Here is a 21,441-nt window from a genome sequence, read left to right on the forward strand (position 1 = left end):
AAATGTTATTTATACTGTGAATATGTTTGAACAATAACATTGTACTATATTATTTTTATTTAATATTGTTATGTTCGATTTGTAAATAATATCTGTTTTTGTATAATCTGAAGATGTACCTGCCATCTACTGAAGAAATGGACTTTGACCCATGAAATGCGTGGTGCCTACAGCCTCCCTTGATCCCCTTTATAGGATCTTATAAGTGTTTATATAATACATTTCCGTCTATTATATCAACACTATATATATCTATAAAAGTGACACAAAACTCAAGAGTTAAACCTTCAAAATTAATTTAAGTACCCTAGCTATTAACACATTAACACAGTTTATTTGTGTATCACACAGCTGTAGATCCTCAAATCATCTCTGAATTTGTGCTGACACTGTCCTTCTGGATACTTTGGTTTTGTTTTTGTGGGTGTTGTAAAGTAGCCACTGCTCCAAGCTCGTTCCTGTGATGGACTATAACTTCAATACAAATTAGGAAACTGAATATGAGATTGTAGTCCATCAAACGATCGAGCTTGCAGCGGTGGCTACTTTACATCACACACAGGGATTATGGGGACCAAAAGTAGCCACCCTCCAGAAGGAAGGACCGTGTCAGCACCAATTCAGAGATGATTTGAGGATCTACAGCTGAGTGATACATTTTTGTTAATAGTTAAGGCACTTGAATGCATTTGTAAGATTTAAATCCTGATTTGAGTGTCACTTTAATTGATCATTCCAGACATTTAAAGGGGGAAAATAGGAGATTTGGTAGAGAAGGAGAGGTATAATTTGTGTTTCAATGAATGAATATTTATGTGGTATTTATAATGAATTTTAGCCTTTTGCAAAAAAATGTATACAGGCAGTCCCCGAGTTACATACATTCGCCTTACATACGACTCCTACTTACAAACGGAGGCTATTACTGTACAGTAGGGGTAGTTGTAATGCTACTACACTCGTGCTGACGAGGAGTGCCCGTCTTTTTGAATCTGGTTCGTAGTGCTGTACTTACATTACAGGAAGTTGGCTCTTGTTAGACGTGCAGACGAGGGGTGCCCACCTCTTCTTCCGGGTCACTGTGGGGGTTTTACTGCTGTCTGTATCCTCATTAGAAAGATTTAATCTCAATCCTGTCCTTAAGACAACAGGAAGCGAGAGGAAATCTACCCCTAGGAAGGGAAATTCACTCCTGTAAGAGTTATAATGGGAAAAAGGTGTCTCCACTGAAGCTAAACCCAAAATGTTCAAAATCCAATTGTCACAGGGACAGAAAGTGAGGTGAAATCTTCTGAACAGGGGCACACACAGCAACACAAACTTTACAGGGGGTTAACCCTTCTCTATGTTATCCAAAACAAAAAAATAATTTTTTTTTGGCTGGAGTTACACTTAAAAAATTTACCTGTTCCAACTTACATACAAATTCAAAGTAAGAACAAACCTACAGTTCCTATCTTGTTCGTAACCCAGGGACTGCCTGTAGTTTTTTTTACAATAAAACATTTTATACATATTTTTAATCCAATTGACCATGTGAAAATAGCAACAAGAAATGCAAGAGTACAATCAGGATAGCTAAAATCAAATACAAAAACATTGCTACAATAAGTAAAACAATCCCTCCAAAATTCTTCAACTATATTAATAGTAAAAAGGCCATATAACACATAGACCCTCCCTGTTACCCTCCCATCACATGTAACAGGGAGAATGCTGATGTAAACAAAAGAAATGTAAAGAAATGTAAACAATGATGCACTGAATATACCTTTGTAGCTGACTAAAATCCAGGTCCAAAACAAATTAGAAAAAGCTAAGGTAAATAAATTGCCAGGACCAGATGGCTTACTCCCGTGAGTCCTCAGAAAGCTTAGCTCTGTTATATCTGAATTTTTTACGACAGCCTACTTACTGGAATGGTACCAGATGATTGGCATAAAGCAAATAGGGTACTGACAATCAAAAAGGGTTCAAAATGTATGCCAGAAAACTACAGACCCGTTAGCCTAACATTGATAGTATGCAAAATATTTGAGGGACATATAAGGGACTATATTCAAAAATGTGTTTGTGTAACTGGTATAATCAGCAACATCCAGCATGGATTTATGAAAAAAACATTCTTGTCAGACCAACCGGTTTACATTCTATGAGGAAGTGAGTAGACATCTTGATAAATGAAGTATAGTGGATGTAGTATTCTGACTCCGATCATTGTGATAGCGAAATATATCCCTTGCTGAGACCTCTATGCCTGGCCTGTATAAGCAGATATACTCACTGCGGACAATCCTCGTCAGATAGCTGAACTCGTCAATACCGATTCATTCAAAAGAGGTGTTTATTCTTTAAACATCAGGGTTACAGCAGATGATAGGAACAGCAGTTGAACGGTTATAGTATTGTGCGGTCAGAAAATGATGCCTTTCCTACGTACTGTGCAGATTATATGTGTGTCCTGTTACATGTGGCTTGCTAGCTTTGGCCATGACACAGGAAGTACTGCACACAGGAAGAAGGAAGGGGCGTACACTAGGGGGAAATACATCGTCACATGAGGAATAATTACAGAAAACATGTTTGTTACAACAAAAGGCCACTAGATGGCAGCATAGGATAACACATGAATTTAGCTATGAGAAAATGATATAGGGAAATAACCATGTAAAACTTCTATCTATATTAACTTCTATAACATATTCTATGCCCCATTGGGGCGGCACATGTAGTATATCATGATTTTGCTAAATCATCCACAACTGCACCTCATAAACAAAGTTTTATTTATAAAATAGTGTCTAAAACTGTGTGTACATGGATAGGAAACTGGTTACAGGAATGTGTCCAGAGAGTAATGATAAATGACTCATTCTCTAAATGGGCTAGGGTTGAGAGCAGTGTACCCCAGGTTTGGGGCCAATGCTGTTTATCTTAGTTATTAATGATATTGAGGTTGAAACCAAAAGTTCAGTTTCAGATTTTGTGGATGATACCATACTGTGCAGGGGAATACATTTGACACATGATGCAGCATAGGAGAATGGCATATGAGGTTCAGTTATGCTCTTGGGCAGCAGTGTATTTAGGTTTCGTGATGCCCTAGGCAAGACGAAACTCAGCACATTTTGCATAACCTGTCAATCGCTTTATGCTGCATCTGACAGGTTGCGTTATTAGCGTAGCAGGGAATCCGGGGTCTCAGGTGGGCTGTAAAGGATCTCTGGTGGGCTCTGCAGGGTATCAGGCTGAGACCACTATAGACCCTGCACAACCCACCATAGATTTTGGACAGCACACCTGAATCCCTGCAGACCCCACCATAGACCATGCAGTGCCCCCCATAGACCCAGCAGCGCCCACCATAGACCCAACAGCGCCCACCATAGACCCTGCAACACCCACTATAGACCCTGCAGAGCCCACCATAGACCTTGCACAGCCCAGCTGAGTCCCTGCAAACCCCGCAGCACCCACCACAGACCCTGCAGATCCCACCATAGACCCTGCACAGAGACACTCAGGTGGGCTGTGCAGGATCTATGGTGGGCTCTGCAGGGTCTATTTCCCTGTAGATGTGCTGCTCCTCTTATTAGCAGCTCCCCAGCCTACTTCTAGTACGCTTCTTCCTCCAGCCTGGAGCCGCCCGAAGCTTCTTTCTCAAGCCACCCGCAACCTCCGCCGGCTGGGCTGCATCTACCTCGGCCCCGCCTCCGTTTCACCCGGCATCTCGTTGCCAGGGCCCACCGCCACCCAACTGATTAGGCAACCAAGGCTGCCTGATTCTGTGCGCCCGGCTTGCCTCTTTGATTTGGGGTCGGCATTTTTCACCGCCCCCTTGTAAAGTGCCGCCCAAGGCAAACGCCTTGTTTGTCTCACAGTAAATACACCCTTGCTCTTGGGTGGTAAAAATACAATAGCATGCAATGCAAATCTGCAGCTAACAAAGCTTGCAGAATATTCTCATACATTAAATTAACATACATTCAAGAGATAAATCAATAATTCTTCCTCTTTACAAAACAATTTTTCAGCCTCATCTTGAATGTGCAGTTCAGTTTTGGTTACCAAACCATAAAAAGGATGTTTTAAACTACAATAATGCATTGGAGGACATGTTATAAAAAGCAATTACAATAGTTGTGGTTATTCACCCTGGAGGATAGGCACTTAAGTGGAGGTATGATCACACTGCACATGTACTGTATATCAAAGGCAACTATATTAACTGAAATACACAGTTTACTCTAAGGCTCCTGAAAAAGACACAAGGACACAATTAGAAATGAGAGAAAAGGAGGTGCAACCTTTCTTCTCTGTTAAAGCAGTGAAAATGTGGCTCCCCCACCCCAAGGATATAGTACTAGATGAGAGGTTTGATAAATTTTAAAATCTTTTTGATGTCTTCCTCAATGAGCATAATATACAGGGTTATGGGAGTTCTTAAAGACACAAACTCACACACTTAGGCCCCTTCAGATAGCGGTCTGATCAGGTCCACCTGTCAGCTTGTTGGCAGATCTGATCGGAAGCTATGTTAGTCTACAGGCAGTCAGATTTAAACAGACGTGCATCCCTTTACATCCAATTACCACTGATTGTTTCCAGGTCGGGAAAACCAAACAAAACCTGATCGCAAGGGATTGGGGATAATCTGATGTCAATTAATACATGACCATTTACATCTGACTCTCCATAGATCTAAATCAATCTCTTCAACAATGTAAATATAAGTAACTACTTTGAGTCAGAAGTTTAGATTAATGTTGTTAAATTTTGTTACAATTCATAATTTGATTTTTTTCCACTCCAGTTTATTTGTTCTTTGCTTTAATATCAGACATTACAATCAAATTAAACCATCATTTTAAATCAATGAAATACAATCTAAGTGCATCAAAACAAAAGGCGCTCCATGTCTTACAGTTCATCGTCTTTATAAAGCAGCTACAGCCTGAGTAGAAAAGCCTGCCTCCTGCCAGCAGCTGCAGAGTGGGTCCTTGCTCTCTGTGGGGATGCACAGGCTCAACACACCTCTACTGACTCAGACTTAAAGCTCTGCAATCCACAAAGGTAATGTTCCCTGCTGATTGCAGAGCTTTGGCTCTGGTTTTGCAGGGTGTTTGCGGGACCTATGCAAATAGACCACTGCTTAAAGAAAACAAACTGAACTTGCTCACTTTTGTTTTAATGCACCTTCAATGCATTTAGCTAATTTGGGCTTTGAAACTGTGAAAATTTAAAGTAAAATTATGGGGAGAGTGAAATACACTCCCGAAACTTAGAGCTGATGTGTGACACTATATGTGTCACACGTCGGCTCTAAAGATCGAGAACTGAGCTATCACATACCGCTGATAGCTCAGTTCACAATGTTCTCCCTGCAGAGAGCGGTGACCGTCAGTCAGGGATTCCCCCCTTCCCTCTTCGTTCCTCCAGCCCTGATTAGAGAGGCAGAGCCAGCTGTCAATCATGCAGCGGGGTGGATCCCGACAATATTGTCGGGATCTTTTATAGCTACAGTGCGACTCTGCACTCTCAGCATATAGCTGCCAATAACCCACTATGTGCTGAATTTTGGGTCACAGGAGGACTTTAATAAATGTCCTCCTGAGACCATAAAGAGAACTACAGCCAGAAAAGGTTTAACCATGGTTCTCTTTTAATAAAAGAAAAATGAAACATATGGGTATTAGCTAGTAAATGTAACATCTTGAATAAGTAAATACTGGTGGTGCATGCAGATAATGAAATATACTTTTGGGTGGTGCATAGTAGAATTTCAGCCACCACTTTCTTGAAATAAAAATGTAGGTACAGTGGGGGGAAATTAGAACCTCCGGAGTTTTTTTTATTTTTGCCTGCATTCAATTTACTTCCTATACAAAAGAATGTGACAACATAGGTGAAAACCCCACCTTTGACAGTTGTCACAAGAAAAGGTGGCCCCATTATAATGTTTCACCTCTACTCCTGTTCTGCTAACAACTGTAAGGACCCATGTTGATGGGTTTTTGTTCACTTCAAGTGAGTTTTGCATGCCCATTAGGACTGGATGAAGAGGACGGGCCTGGTGCTGAGGATTTCAGTGGGCCTTTTTATGGAAATGTTGACGGTCACCAGGGCCCTCTTCCTCCTGTCCGGGCTGTGATTTGTAGTCTCTTTACAGCTTGGAGTCAGTGGTGGAGTGCCAGGACCCGGCTGCAGCTGTGAGCTTGCCAATGACTACAAGTTGCAGAGGTACTACAAATATTAGCAAAACATTATACAGCAATGCAGAATAACACCAAATATAGAGGACTACAAATCTCAGCAATATATTATACAGCAATGAAGAATACAACCACCTATAAAGGACTACAAATACCAGCAATACATTATATAGCAATGCAGAATACCACCAACTATAGAGGACTACAAATCCTAGCAATAATTAGCACAGCAATGCAGAATACCACCAACTATAGATAACTACAAATCCCAGCAATACATTACACAGCAATGCAGAATACCGCCAACTATAGAGAACTACACATCCCAGCAATACATTGTTAAGCACTGCAGAATAATGCCATCAGCTATAGAGGACTAAGAATCCCAGCAATGCTTTATACAGCAATGCAGAATACTCTAAAGCTACATACTCTGGGTTGCTTCAGGTTCACGGCCTGATGTCTCCAGGGTCTCAGGAGCGCTGTGCAGGGTTTCAGGGGGGGGCTGTGCAGGCTCTCAGGAGGCTGTTCAGGCTCTAGGGTGGCCAGTGCAGGCACTAAGGGGGTCAGTGTGGGCTCTTTGGTGGTCAGTGCGGGCTCTTTGGCGGTCAGTGCGTGCTCTTTGGCGGTCAGTGCGTGCTCTGGGTGGTCAGTGCGATGGTCAGTGCGTGCTTTGGGTGATTAGTGTGGGCTCCGGGCAGTCAGTGCTGATGACGTGCTGCAGCAATCAGGCAGCCCAACGACCCTCTATTCAGGCTTTTTAGAGGGCCGCTGTCCTGTCGGGAACTCAGAGCAAGTCGGACTTGCCAGCCTCAGCATTTGCGCTTGCGCACAAACCGTGATTACTGAGGAAACAGGCATTTATTGACAATGCAATTCATGTTAATTGTGACCGCTAATAATATGCCATCCATGGCAGTAAGTGCTCGCTGGGGCCTCTCAGGGAAACTGAGAGACCCCAGCGAATGGCCCTCTATTATGCCTGAATAGATTGTAGCCAGTCACTGCCTGTGGCCCTCTATACAGGCATATTAGAGGGCTGTTCGCGGGGCCCTAGTGAGGAGCGAGCGGCCCTCTAATATGCCTGGATAGAGTGCTGCCGCTGCCTGATTGCGGCTGGTCACCGACCCAGATACTGAGGTGTTCCAGGTCGGCCAGACCTATTTGCAGGGGCGGGCCTGGAGCGGCAGCTCCACCCGTCCCTATGTTAATACAGCCCTGATGCACATACAAGTGTAAGGGAGTGCAAAACCCACTTAAAGCAGGTCAAAAGGAGGTCAACTGCAGGTCAATTATTGTACCTGTCAATTTATTCTGAATGGTCTCACAAACATCACAAACTGATTTCGAACTAATGCTATTGCAACAAGCCCAAAGCCCATTGACACAGGCCCTAAAACTTTTGATATCCCCTCACATTCTGCCTCACAGGAAATGGTCACTAGGAAAAATAGTGAAGATGATTCTTCCTAAGAGTGACACAGGCATAATAAAAACCAATTAAAAAGGTTCTCACCATCACCACATCTAAAACTAGAAAAGAAAATCTGAAGATTTTTCCTGATACCTTTCAAGCTGTCTTTCTCAAGGCCTCCAAGTTTGTTTTCATTTATTTTAAGCTCCTCCAAGGTTGATGGCAACTCAGGTGGGATTCGGTCAAGGAGATTTCCATCCAAGTACAGACGTTTTAGATCCTTTAGTGGCTTTGAGACAAAAGAGAATACAAACATTAAACTTAACACACCACAGAGAACTTGGATTCAAATTACATGAGTTCACTACGAAATAATGTTTTCAGCATGAAAGCTAAAGTAGTGATAAATATAACAGTGATTCAAACTGTAGCGCATATGACTGTTTTTGTTTTTATGGCTGTTACTACAATATACAGTATGTGACTTTTTGCAAGACTGATTACAAACCACCTCAGTTTTTGAATTGACAAACTGAACAATGAGTGCTGCCATCCATGTGTTCTGCGTCTGTGCATCACATGGCAATTGCTCACTGTTATCTGCATGTTTTTCTGTGCAGGTTTATATGAATGTAAGACTGCGACTTGGTCTGCTGTTCACACTTTTTAGGTTTTACCGGGTGCCTTTTTAAGCCCCTTCTGATCCCTTTTTTGGCAACTTTTGGCTAATTTTTACAAGCAGCCATGCAAGTCTTTTTCTCAGCCAAGGTGACTGTTCTGTTGTTGGGGTTGCTTGTATATTTTGTATGTGAGGGATTTTACCTTTTTGTTGCTGTCTGTGTTTCCTCTTGGAAAGTTTACCCTCTCTTTAGGTCCTGTTGTCCATTATTACTGGACTGAAAGTGATGGGAAGTCCAACATTTTACAGTTGTTACAAGTAAAGCAGCTAAAGGGAAATCTTCAAGTGGAAACACCTCTTGTAGTGACAACTGTCTTAGGAGATTTCCCATCACTTTGGAAAGATATCTTGCATTATTATGACCACCTGACGTTTGTAGGCAAATTTGCTATAATTAGCTATAATTTTGCGATGAAGTTGCAATCTATATCTATATAGATAGATCTATATAGATATATATATGTTTAGTCAGAGGAGAAACACCAGTTTGGGACTTGCAGAAAAAGTGTACCCTTTTTCTCTGTATAGAAGAAGTAAAATATGAGTGTATGTTAAAAAAAGGTAAAACAAAATAGAGAAAGGCTAAGGTGAAAAGTTACTGTGTGGAGTATTAAGTTTAAAATAAGGTAATTAAAAAGTGCACAGCTGGCTATTTAATTTGAGCTGAAAAGAAAATATACTAATAACATTCATTTTTACTGCCATTCACACAGAATTAATGTACATGCAATGTATGAATGTATAACCCTGAGAATTGTTTAAAAAATATACCCCTTAGACTTTATAATATCTCTCTTTCATCATTTCAGTTTGTATAAAATGCCTTTTTTTTTTACCAAAAAAACAGAAAAAAAATATTTTGAATGGAGTCTCTGATTTGTAGACCCTATGTTTGATTATACTACTAAAAGCTGTACCAATATGATCAGACAGTTAAGAATCATCAGTGGTTCTTGTATCTTTTAACAGTGTTCTGTTTTCTAGCTACCAGGTATAAAGAGTGGGGTGGTTAAATCTGTGAAGTAAAATAATACTGTTATGCTGCTGATTTCTTTTCCTTTCATTTATCTACCCTAAATATTGTGTAATCAAAGACATTGTCTATGATTGCAAGGCTGGAATTGCTTTCAAAGTCAATAGGCATTTATTGTCATGTTGCTTACCTTAAATGCATGCAGATCTATACCTGTGGCTGTTAGTTTGTTCTTGCTGAGATTAATCATTTCTAGGTTTGGCATTCCATTGAATGCATCCTTTGGAACTGATGTAATTAAATTGCCTAAAATATAATAAGATACAATCATTATTATACTGTATATTGCTACCTCTTCTAGCACTTTTCCCGCAGCACAAGAAAGAGGGGATCTGCCCCCTGAAAGACAGGAGCAGTAGAGTACTAATCTTAACTCCACCACATCTACCTCAGTAGTTTCCTGTCAATTTAGGGAACATTGAGAAAAGGAGTGCAGGTATCTAATCTGATTCTTTGCCTCTAAAATGCCTGCCTCCTCCAGTCACCGTCCCCTCCTTTACCTACCTATAGATGCTTCAGTAGAGGGGGCCACTGTGGAAACTTAGGCACTGGTGAATTTGACGGGGGCGTGCATGCAGATGCATACCACCAGGTCACAGGGGTAAGTCTTACAGTTACCTCCTCCCAGCTTTCTTCCTCCCCTGGGGTCACATGGATGCACAGCATGCATTCCAACAAGACCCCTAAAAACAGGACTCGAATCCCCTTTATTCAATAAAGTACATTTTTCAATTTACTTTTGTCGAAGGAGCCAATCAGCTGCAGGCACTGTTGGGGTACTCTGACAGCAGCGGGTGTGCGGGTGAGTACAATAGCCCAGCAGGGGGGATTTCCTCATCCACGTTGTTTGGTGTAGAGGGGAAATCAATTGTTTTTTCTCACTCCACAGGGCTGAATGAGAAAACATTAGTGTATGGCCAGATTTCCCTAAAGGAAGTGATTTGGGCTGGTGTTGGGTTCAAAGATTTATAAGCAATACATAACTGGATTAAATGTTGTTGTTTTTTTTACTGGCCAGCAGTTTTAATAAAATATATCAGCTTTAGTAGTATTCAGCATAACTTACCTAGAAGATCCAAGCTTTTGACATCGTAATTTGAAATTGGAGGAATTCCTGTCATTTTAGCATTAGAGCAGCTTATAGTAATTTCTGATATGAAACATCCAGGGGGTAGAGGATGGTTGTTCACATTTGGAATACGCCTCCTTGGGACCCTTAAAACATCTAATATATCCTCTTCATCATCCTCATCATCTTCTTCTTCCTCTTTCTGGTCACAGTCTCCTCTGTTTTGTGGCTTACAGTCTCTAGTTAAATGGCTCTCCTCCTCATCGCTTCTGTCCTCTTCTTTAATCCTCCTCCTTTCTTCTTTCTTCAGTTCCTCTTCTTTTTTCAGTTTCATTTGCACTTCTAGCCTCAATTCCTCCTCTTCATATGCTTTTCTTCTTTCCTCTTCCATTCTCTCTTCCTCTTTATCCTTCAATGCCATTTCTTTTTTCTTTTTTTCTGGCCTTTTCCCCTCGTTTTTCTTTTTCTGTTGCCCCTTCTTAATTATTTTTCCCATTTTCTTGCTATTTTCTTCTTTTTTCCTGACCTTATCTATTTCTACTTGAGTAAGCAAGGTCTTCAATAAAATCATATTATTGCGGTCGTCTAGTTCTGGAAAGTCACCAGAGAATTCAATCTTATTGTCCACTAATATGCTGTTAGGTTCTTTTATAGGAAAAAGACAACATGGCATAAAATGGTTAAGTTATGTTAGCAGACTCTGACATGTATATTTTATTTTATTATATTTTTATACGATATAAATACGACTAGACCATTAGGAAACAAAACAAATAAATAAAATAAAAATAAGAAAACAAAACTAGCTTTTGCTTTAATCCAGAGATTTTCCCTTGTGGTAATTTTTCTTCCACTAAGTGTATTCAGGCTGGCTGACCGCCATCATTCAACCCACTTCCTTTGAGCTAGGACTAATCCCAGCTTGTGACTGGACAGTGAAAAGAGAAGCAGCATGGGGATTAGTTCAGCTCTCTTTGCTTTCTATTCCTATTAGCATGATTTTTATCAGCATATAAACTGATTGCCTCCTGGTACTGCTTCTTCCTGTCGACCCTCCAGATTTGCTATACAAGAGGCTATCAGGTTACATTCTGGTACTTTCACAGCTTGCATTTAAAAACACAATAAGTATATATTGATGGTTTACAGAGCTGAATTTTGGTGTCTCTTTTATATCTGCCTAGAGATCAGTTTTAAAATAATGTTAGTAAATTAGATAAAACATATGCCATCCGCTTTTTTTAAATTAGTGCTATGGTACATAAATGTTACTCATTTGCAACTATGTTAATTTTTGTTGCAGATACTAATATTTTCAGAAGCAATTTGAAATGGTTTTAAAAAGCGTAAGATGGGTGTTCAGGTTCATTGAAACCTGGACACCCAGGTCAAATTTAGCAGCTTTAGTATACATTTGGCAACTACAAAAAAAATCTGTGACTGCATTGCCTCTGTATAGTTTCTGTTTTCCTTGGACAGAAAGTCTTGTCTCTGACTGGAGACCAAGAAATCCTTGTTAAGTTGGCTATAGTTGCCAATGTTGACTCTGGGCAGGTCCTTCCTGCTCCTTCACTTGACAGTCTTAATCATGGATGCAAGTCATTCTAGCTGGGCAGGCATTCTGAGAAATATAAGCCATAAGACTGTCTCTGTTGCATTGGACCCACTGTTTAGAGGATAATGCAGTGAGAATACATCCTGACAATTCCATGGCAGTGGCATTCATCAGTAACCAAGAAGCTACCCAGGTTGCCTGGTGTAATCCTGTACTCTGACTGACTTCTTTAAAGGCCTAATTCACACCAGATACAGTGCGTTCCGACCCGATTCTGGCCAGGACGCACTGCATCGCATTGCGGCTGGCTCACTATGTTGTGGGGCAGGAGGGGGTGTGATCTAGTGATCTATGTGAGAGATGACATCACTGTCTGGCAGGGCAAAATGGCTAAATTTTCTCTGCTGCAGTTAAGTAACACTTACAAGTCTTGTCCCTCCAAAGCTTGTGACTGGACAGTGAATGTAGAAGCAGCACACTCATGAGCTTATCTCTGTGTCCTTTTGCTCTTTCTTTCTTTCGTTCTTTCTTTCTTTCTTTCTCTCTTTTTCTTTCTATCAGCATGTTCCTTGCACTGCAGCACAACCCATTGGCTCCTTGTACTGCTTCTACCTCCTCCAGTCTAAGATCTACTACAGAGGGAATGAAAAAGGCTAAAGTGGTAATAACCTTAGGAGTTGAACCCTAAGCATGCATTCAAGTACCTTAACTATTAACAAAAATTTAGTTTATTTGTGTATCACTCAGCTGTAGATCCTCAAATCATTTCTGACTTTGTGGTGACACCGTCCTTTCTTCTGTAAGGAGGCTATTTTTGCTCCCCGTGATCCCTGTGTATGTTGTAAAGTAGCCATCACTCCAAGCTTGCTCCTGTGATAGACTACAATCTCAGGTTTAGTTTACTAATTTGTGTTGAGATTGTAGTCCATCAAGGGAGCCTAATCTATTTTACAACACACACACACACAGGGACCATGGGGAACATGAATTGCGCATCTACAGCTGAGTGATGTACAAGTAAGGTTAATTTTTGTTAATAGTTAAGGTACTTGAATGTATTTTTAATTCCTGAGTTTAGTGTCACTTTAAATTAGCCTGTTCCATTCCAAAACTGCATTTAAGGGTGTGTTAATGAATACAGATCTGCAACATTTGGGTCTTTTATATCTGCTTAGATTTCAGCCTTAATAAAAAACAAAAGTTCAAAAAGTTATCTCTTCTTCGCTCCCTCCCCAACCAAAAAGAATGACAATACATTAATTATACTAAATAAACAATTATGATGGAACCAGATTCCGATCAGCCCAGTTATCACACTCTGGGATTTTTTTCTAACCCACATGGTTACACTGTAAATACAATAATTACTTGAAAAAATAAATGAATGAAGTAATTTACCGTTGAAATCTCCCATGTTCCTGCAATGATCCTATGTTAGAATAATTACTAATATTTTTTTAATTTGCTGATACATTGGTGGTTGGGAGACTTTCTATAAGCAAAATGTACCTAAAGTGACATTAAAGTCAAAAGTCCCCCGCCACAATGCTAATGTAAGGACTTACCTTAAATGATGTCTCTTAATCCGATCATCTTCTTCTTTCCTGTCCTTTTGAGCTGTCCCTCCAGCGCTGCTGCTGCGGGTCTCCAATCCAGCACTGACTCCCCTGTCCACCTCTACTCTCATGTCCTACGGTGTCTGTGCAGGTGCACGCTGCTCCATATACTTACCTTGTGTCTCTCCTCGTCTCCCGGCCGAACATCTGAACTGCGCATGCGCCCACCAGTGACATTTTCAGATGTTCGGACGGTAGCACGTGGTAAGTATTAACTCTTTTAAAAAGTTTTTTTATTTTTTTATCATTTTGCATATATCTACTGCTTGCTAGCAGTAGATATATGCAAAAACCACCAGGGGTTTAATAACCCTTTAATATTTTAGCATATGAATGAGTAGGAGGTCAAAAAGATGTTTTACAGAGGGCAGGTAGTTTTGGCGATGTAACTTTAAAACCTGTTCCCGGATTACTGGCAGAACCACTTGGGGCATGTCTGTGGCATTGTCTATTTTAAGTAGAGCAATGTCTGAAAACACAGACATTTTTTTTTAATCTATGTATAAACCATAAAAATATAAACTATAAACACAATGAAATACCAGGGGAATTCAATAACAACGATTTTGTTGCTGTAAAAAAACATAAAATGACTAAAATGCAAGGTTTGTATGACTGCGGATATGGTTTGCCTTATATCTAGTATCCTGTGTCATGTGATGTTGCAGTTCAGAAGATATATTATCAGAGTTTTAATTGTTAGATGTAATCTTTGCTGTATAAGGTGAGCTGGTAAAAAAAGCTGGTAAAAAGGATCACCTGGTATTAGTTAACGGGCCGCAATACGTACATATACGGTGGCCCGCAGAAGTGGTTAAACCAAGAACATTTTTTGGTGTCATTTTAAACATCTTGGTGTCATTTTAAACAGCCGGAGATGGCTGTTCAGGTACAAGCAATCCGGCGTCTATACAGCCACTGGATCGTTTGTACGGTGCGGCGCTGTGCGCTCCCCCTACCGGGGCCGCTGATCTCTCCTCACTGGATCACTGGACCCGGAAGTGATGTGTATTACATCACCTCCGATGTCACTGTATACATTCTCCAGCTCTTAGAGCCAGGAGAAGAAGCTGGGCTAGCAGATCTCTGCTTCCTCAGCTTCTTTGGGGTCCCTAGGCGACATTACCCCTGATATCTCTTTAAAGAGGACCTGTCACACTCTATCTGCTATTACATAGGGGACTTGTTATCCCCCTATGTGATAGCAATAAGGTTAGTGTAAAAAAAAAAAGTGTTTAAAAATTTTTAAAAAACTAAAGAAAGAAAAAAATGTAAAAAAGAAAAAAACTTTTTTTTTAAGTCCCCCGCTCCCCATGTGCACGCACATACATTTTAAAAACTAAAGAAAGAAAAAAATGTAAAAAAGAAAAAAACTTTTTTTTTAACTCCCCTGCTCCTCATGTGCACGCACATACATGTGCAAACACGCGTTGGTGAGCCTACGTGCAAAAATAAAAATTGTGCTACATATCCCTGTGAACGTCAGAGTGAGAGCAATAATTCTAGAGCCATTAATAACTGTTAGCACTAATGTAATGAGAGGTAAAAGTTTTAAAGTGTCCCCTATGGAAAATTTGGGGTATTTAATTTTTTTGTGACTTCACAAATGAACGCAATTTTAAGGCTTCACATGTTTGGTATCTATTTACCCGGTGTGACCCCATCTTTTATATTTTATGACAAAACTGGGTATTGTATTTTGCTTCTGTGGACTCAATTTAATTTTAGTGTATTTTATCCTAAAAATAATGGTTTAATAAACATTTGCACAAATACCGTGCATTACAACTAGCATTTTTTATTCTATAGAGCCTTTGCTTTCAGAAAATATATGATTGTTTGGGGGTTTGAAGCTGTTTTCTAGCCAGAAATTCAGAACTGTATGTACCGATTCTACTGTACATACAGTATTACCACACATCCCACGGGCTGACAGATTAGCCTCCCTGGCGGTCTGATTATTTTATTTTTTCATTTTTTGTTCCATTTTTTTTTTTTACTTTTAAAATTGCTGCTGGTTCCACCCCGCTCGCAAGGAACGGAAGACAGAGGACACAGCGGGGATTGCAGACAAGGTAAGAGACTGTAATCCCGTGTGTGGCTCGGGGTTACCGCTTATGGTACTGAAAACACTCGGGAATACCGCCATGGATGTTAGTGGGTGCATTTAAAAATTATTTTGGGCTATACTCGTCTTATACAACGAGTATAGCCCAAAACCTATATTTTAACACAAAAAGTAGGGGGTCGTCTTATACGCCGAGTCTTCTTATACGCGAGTCGTCTTATACGCCGAGTCTTCTTATACGCCGAGTCGTCTTATACGCCGGCAAATACGGTATATCATGTGTTTGCAAATAGTGAGAAATTGCTCCAGGCCGCAAGTGGTTGTTAAAGTGACTTACTTCTTACCAATTTCATTGCATACTGGGCAGCATTCATCTTCCTTGGTCACGGTTTTAAAGCAGCTGAGAGAAGGGCAGATTGTTTCATCACAGATCTCTTTCCCATTAGAACACATGCAGGTGACACAAGGCTTGGGTGACCAGACGGTCTTGTCATACATTACCATTCCATTCACCATGCAATGGCCTCTTTTTACTAAAAAAAAATGAGGGAAACAGAGAACATTTAATAAAAATATTTTCTTGCAAATGGATATTCTTCAAACACACTGAACATTATAAATCTTAAAATAAATACTATTTGCTTTAATGCTGTGATGATTTCTATCTATCTTAGTACTATTCAGTGTCAATTTAAGGGTAGATGCAATAAAACCATGAACACCAGCAGTGAGGCCCTCCTGGGAACATGTATTCAATACACAAAAGAAAAACAATGGTCAGCCTTGGATAGGTCAAAGTCTAGAACAGATATTATATTTGCCTTATTCTGATTTGCATATTACATTGAGGGGGTTATTTACTAAAGAGCTGAAGGATGTCCGGCCCTTCTTCTCCTTGCTTCTGCCCTACATCCCAGTAACCATACACCAGGTCGGCCAGTAATCGTGACTCAGGCTCTGCAATGCATCTCTTCTCAAACTCCGGAGTACATATTGCAAACAGAGGAAGCCTCTATAGTGCACACCATTAAATGTTACTTACATAAAAACAATGTTGAATCGAATATTAAAACCGTCTGCAGGCACTCCAACTGGAGAAATCTCAATCCTTAGAGTCTCTGTCAGCACGGTTCGCTCCCAAGCTCCACCCTACGCACGTTACGTCAGCTCGTGACTTCATCAGGGGTGTCCCTCAGGCGTGACACTAAGTGGCAGAGCTCATCCTGTCATCACAGAGAGAGCAAAATATGTGCCATCTGGAACAGGTGTACAACTGTTGTACAACTGTACAACTGTACAGCTGTACAACTCTCAGAAAAGGTAAAGAGGAAAATGGAAACATAATTTGTCTTATAAGGTGTCTAAGGCACTAAGAGAATAACAGAACAATATCCTAAAATGTGTTTAAAAATTCTGGGAGATGAGAAGTTATAAAATGTTAGGAGAAGATCCCACTCAGGAATATCTGGATAAACTGAAGAGAAACTTGAGTATAAATTCATGGTGAGGAGAATGGTAAAATGTTATTCTTTACCAAAGAGCCATAAAAATGGAAAAGGATCCACCCGGACAATAATTTCTGCAAATCATTACCTCACAGAAGGATTAAGTAAATATGTGGATAGGATCCTACACCTGTTTTTGAATTCATAGTTCTCCTATTCAGCAAACACAAGGGATTTTGTGAATAAATTACAAGGTCTGGTAGTAACAGGAGATACATTTATAGCAAACCTTGATGTTGAGGCACTGTATAGTAACATCAGACAGCCCTTGGGTATAAAAGTCTAAAAGCTTGTGAATATCTTTTGAGAACAAGAGGAAAACATCTTGAAAAACATAAATATTTGTACTTCAATTATACTGCAATTTTGCGTTTCATTTTGGAACATTATTTTTTTCCTATTTAATGGGATGATATATAAACAAAAAAGGGACAGCAATGGGAACTATTTGCACTCCTACATATGCCAATTTATTTTTGGGGTGGTGGGAGAAGACAATAGTATTCACCAAAAGTTTTTGAAGATTTACATCCCATATATAAATATGAATTCGATTTATAGATGGTTTATTCTTCTCCTGGAATGCAACCAAAGAAACATTCAAGGCATTTGTGCAACAACTGAAAGGGGGATGTTATTAGTATGTTTTTACAAGTGAAATGACATGATCATCAATTCATTTCTTGGATTTAAGTATAAAAAGGATGAAGATGGGAGAATAAATACTGATGTTTATAGAAAACCTACATCTATTAACAGATTTCTTTATTGGCAAAGCCATCACCCACAAACATTTTTAAAAAAAGGGAAATCCACAGGACAATTCATGAGAGCAAGGAGGAATTGCTCATCAGTAGAAGAATTTTAAAAAGAATGTGAAAATTTAAAGGCCAGATTTCTATAAAGAGGATATCCAAACTCTCATGTGGAAGTGGCAAATAGAAAGGTGAAAAGAAGAACTAGAGAGTCTCTACTGAGTGGGAGGAAAACAAAAACTGAACAAGAATGAGACATAAGCATGATTGGTACTTACTCAAGGGATTACCAGCAAACCACCCTATGATAAATAAATGTGTATGTAAATAGAAGTATAAATAATTATTCGATGAACAGAAAACGAAATTGATGTGAAAACATTATCATGGTCAATAATATTAAATTAATATATAGAATAATTAGATTTAAAAAAATATCCCTCATAATGTGAGAAAAGAAAGGGTTAATTTAACTATTCTGAAATTGGAAGTGATGCAGCATTAGCGCTAAAAATAGACTAATGAAGGTCGCAACGTGATAGCATTGTTGCAGCGCATGATGACATCACTGCATAGTTTGTGTGTGTATATACACATTGAATGATGCTGCCTCCATGCGGGGGAAAGGGTATACATATACCCTATTTTAATTGGCAGCCTATATCAATTGGCACTACAGTGAAACAAATGTGTACTGAGATCAGCATGCATCTATAAAGATTATTTTCTGGTGCATACTTATGAATTATTTTCATTTGAGCAGTTACCTCACTTACAATAATCACATTATTGTCTATAGAAAATACCACAGACTGGTAAAAAGTAAATGAAAACAAGTCTTTATTGATCATATGAATTACATTTGCAGCACTTCCTTTGTTCAATTGGATTTCCAGGCTTGGCATGAACTTAAAAATATCAGTCCAAAAATTAGCTCTGTAACTTTATCTGTTGCATAAACAACTTATTTTAAATAGTGGCTTATACTATTGTAAAATTCAATTGTTTAGAAAGCTCCAGAAGAGGCCAATTCTTATTAGTGCACCACACTAAATGAGTAAATAATTAGAGAAAGAGGATATTTTTTTCAAAACTTTAAGCAAATATAGGGGCTGATTTATAAAAACCATCAAAGAAAGCTGAAACAAAATAGAGAGCCACGTTTTTTTTAGCATGCTTAGTAGGGTTGCACAGATACCAAGTACAGTACTCGGTACAAGTACGAATACATGTACCGATACTTTTGAGCTCCAAGACTAGACTAGAGAAAAATTCAAAAATTAGGAGCCAGCTGTCATTTGTAAGGAGCACATGGAGCTCCTGGGATTTGTACATCTCTGTTTTAATGTACGATTTTGTTTTTATAAATATAAATAAAGTGATGCACAGATAACAGTTTTGCGAGTACGAGTACTGCTACTTGCCGAGTACTTACAAGTATGAGTACTGATACATTTTTGTTTATTGTCATGTGACAGTTTTTCTAAATCAATACAGACTAATGATTTCAGGACAGTGGTGGAGCGCCAGAGCCAGGTCCCAGCTGCAACCGCTGCAACCCTGGTAGTTCTCATGAAAATCCCTAGTATCTGCACTGGTACTTGAAAAGTATCTGTGCATCCCTAATGCTTAGGTACAGTATGCTTTTCATAAATTAACACTAAAGTTTGTGGGTTTTTTCCTGCTAACTGCATAATTTTAATGGATGCTCTGCCAGCATTAAACGAATGTACACATATCAATTTTGGTGGAAATATTCTGTAAAAATGTAGTTTTTGCTAAGCCTTGGGATACCCTTAAGGCCCCGTTCACATTGAGCGATTTATCCCACGATATCGCGGCAATTTACCGCACAATATCGCTCTCCAATGCAAGGAAATGGGGCAAAGGGTCCTGCTGTCGCGGGTCATGCGTCGCTACAGCAGGACCCTTTTTGGAGTGGATTTTGCCGCAATTCCATTCTTTGCAATGCAAGCATTTGCGCGATATCGCGGAAAATGCAAATCGCGCAGTGTGACTGGGGCCTTACTTTAGGCACTTAAGCTAAAATACCTTAAGTGATAAGTCATGTGGACTGTAAAGGGTAATTATATGGCCACTGAGTCCTGAGCATACTGCTAGTGCTACCTAATTAAAAGTTAATACCGAGGAAGATACCCAAAATATCAAATTCCATGGGCGCATAAACACATAATATTTTTCAGCTTCCAAACTCTTCATCATAGACACCATCCTATAATATGCCAACCACTGTTTGAGTTTTTCTTGGATTTATCATTCTACACTGAAAACTTACACTTCCCTGGAGCCTTTGAGGTATTATGCGGCTTGTGAATTAGGACACAGTTTTTTAAAAAAAAATGGAAAACTTGGAACCAATTATTGTGCAATATAAAATACAGCATCATTGCAAACTTCTATTCATTTATAACAAACTTTTAACCTGATAATAACCTAATGCCAAAACTTTTGGGCTTACCGTATTTGCCGGCATATAAGACGACTTTGTACCAATGCAAAAAGAAAACAACGTATGATTCTCTGTGACAAAGACAGCAACACCATATTTTGGCATTACAGCATATGTGTAATACATTGTTTTATGCGCTCTTATCTTCATAATTTTTACTGGTAAGTATTATTGTAGATACGATATTTATCTGACCATTATAAGTTGAAGTAGTACACATAACTAATCTAACAGCTATCAGAAGGTTTACACTTTTTAAAACAAATAAAGCTAAATTGCTCAACGGCCAAACAATGGCAAAACATGTTTCTTAGCAGTTTGTGTTAAATACAAGGTCAACACAGAGCGCACAAACACACTTCAAAACCACAACCCCACATTCCAGGTATGAGACAGTTGTTATAAAGGAATAAAAATTACAGGCCCAGTTATATAGCACAGTGTCTGGAGACTATGTAGGCAGCTTTGCTGGGCAGCAAAGTAAGAGGAAAGAGAAGGGAAGTTTAAAAAAACTAAAATTACAGTCTACAGCTGCAAAATACAGTCTGTTATGTGATAGACAGGAGCCATAAAATAGCAAAGACACACTGTACATCATGTATGCCATTTTAGTAGGATGCATTTGAACAGAGAGACAAGGCTGTTTTTTATCAAAAAATAAAAAAAAATATGGTGAATTATGCCAGAGACAAGAGACAGATATAGTGCACAGACACACTGCACATTATGAAAGGCTTTTAATAGACTGCATTTGAAGAGAGAAAGAGAGAGTGAGAGACAAGGCACATTTTATGTAGAAGAAAAAAGCACACTGGATTATGTCAGAAATGGGAATATAGCACAGAGACACTGCACATCATCAAAGCCTTTTTAGTAGGCTACAACTGAAGAGAGAGAGACAAGGCCCCTTTGTTCAAGACATAAAAGTTACAATAGCTTATGTCAGAGACAAAAGCCAGAAATAGAGAATAAATATACTGCACATCATAGAAAACATTTTAGTAGGCTGCATTTGAAGAGAGGGAGGGGGAAGAGAGAGAGAAATAAAGAGGAAGGGGGAGAAGG

At 39.4% G+C, this 21,441-nt stretch overlaps 1 protein-coding gene across 1 annotated transcript in view; it reads right to left on the reverse strand.

Moving 5' to 3' along the window:
* Positions 1–21,441, reverse strand: part of ECM2 (extracellular matrix protein 2) — a 55,658-nt gene that overhangs the window by 21,424 nt on the left and 12,793 nt on the right. The window contains 4 exon segments of the mRNA XM_018552304.1: positions 7,780–7,915; positions 9,469–9,584; positions 10,405–11,107; positions 16,007–16,179. Coding sequence (XP_018407806.1) covers positions 7,780–7,915; positions 9,469–9,584; positions 10,405–11,107; positions 16,007–16,179 — 1,128 coding nt within the window.

This window comes from Nanorana parkeri, unplaced genomic scaffold (genome assembly GCF_000935625.1).
Source record: "Nanorana parkeri isolate BGI_ZX_2015 unplaced genomic scaffold, ASM93562v1 scaffold83, whole genome shotgun sequence".
NCBI lineage: Eukaryota > Metazoa > Chordata > Amphibia > Anura > Dicroglossidae > Nanorana > Nanorana parkeri.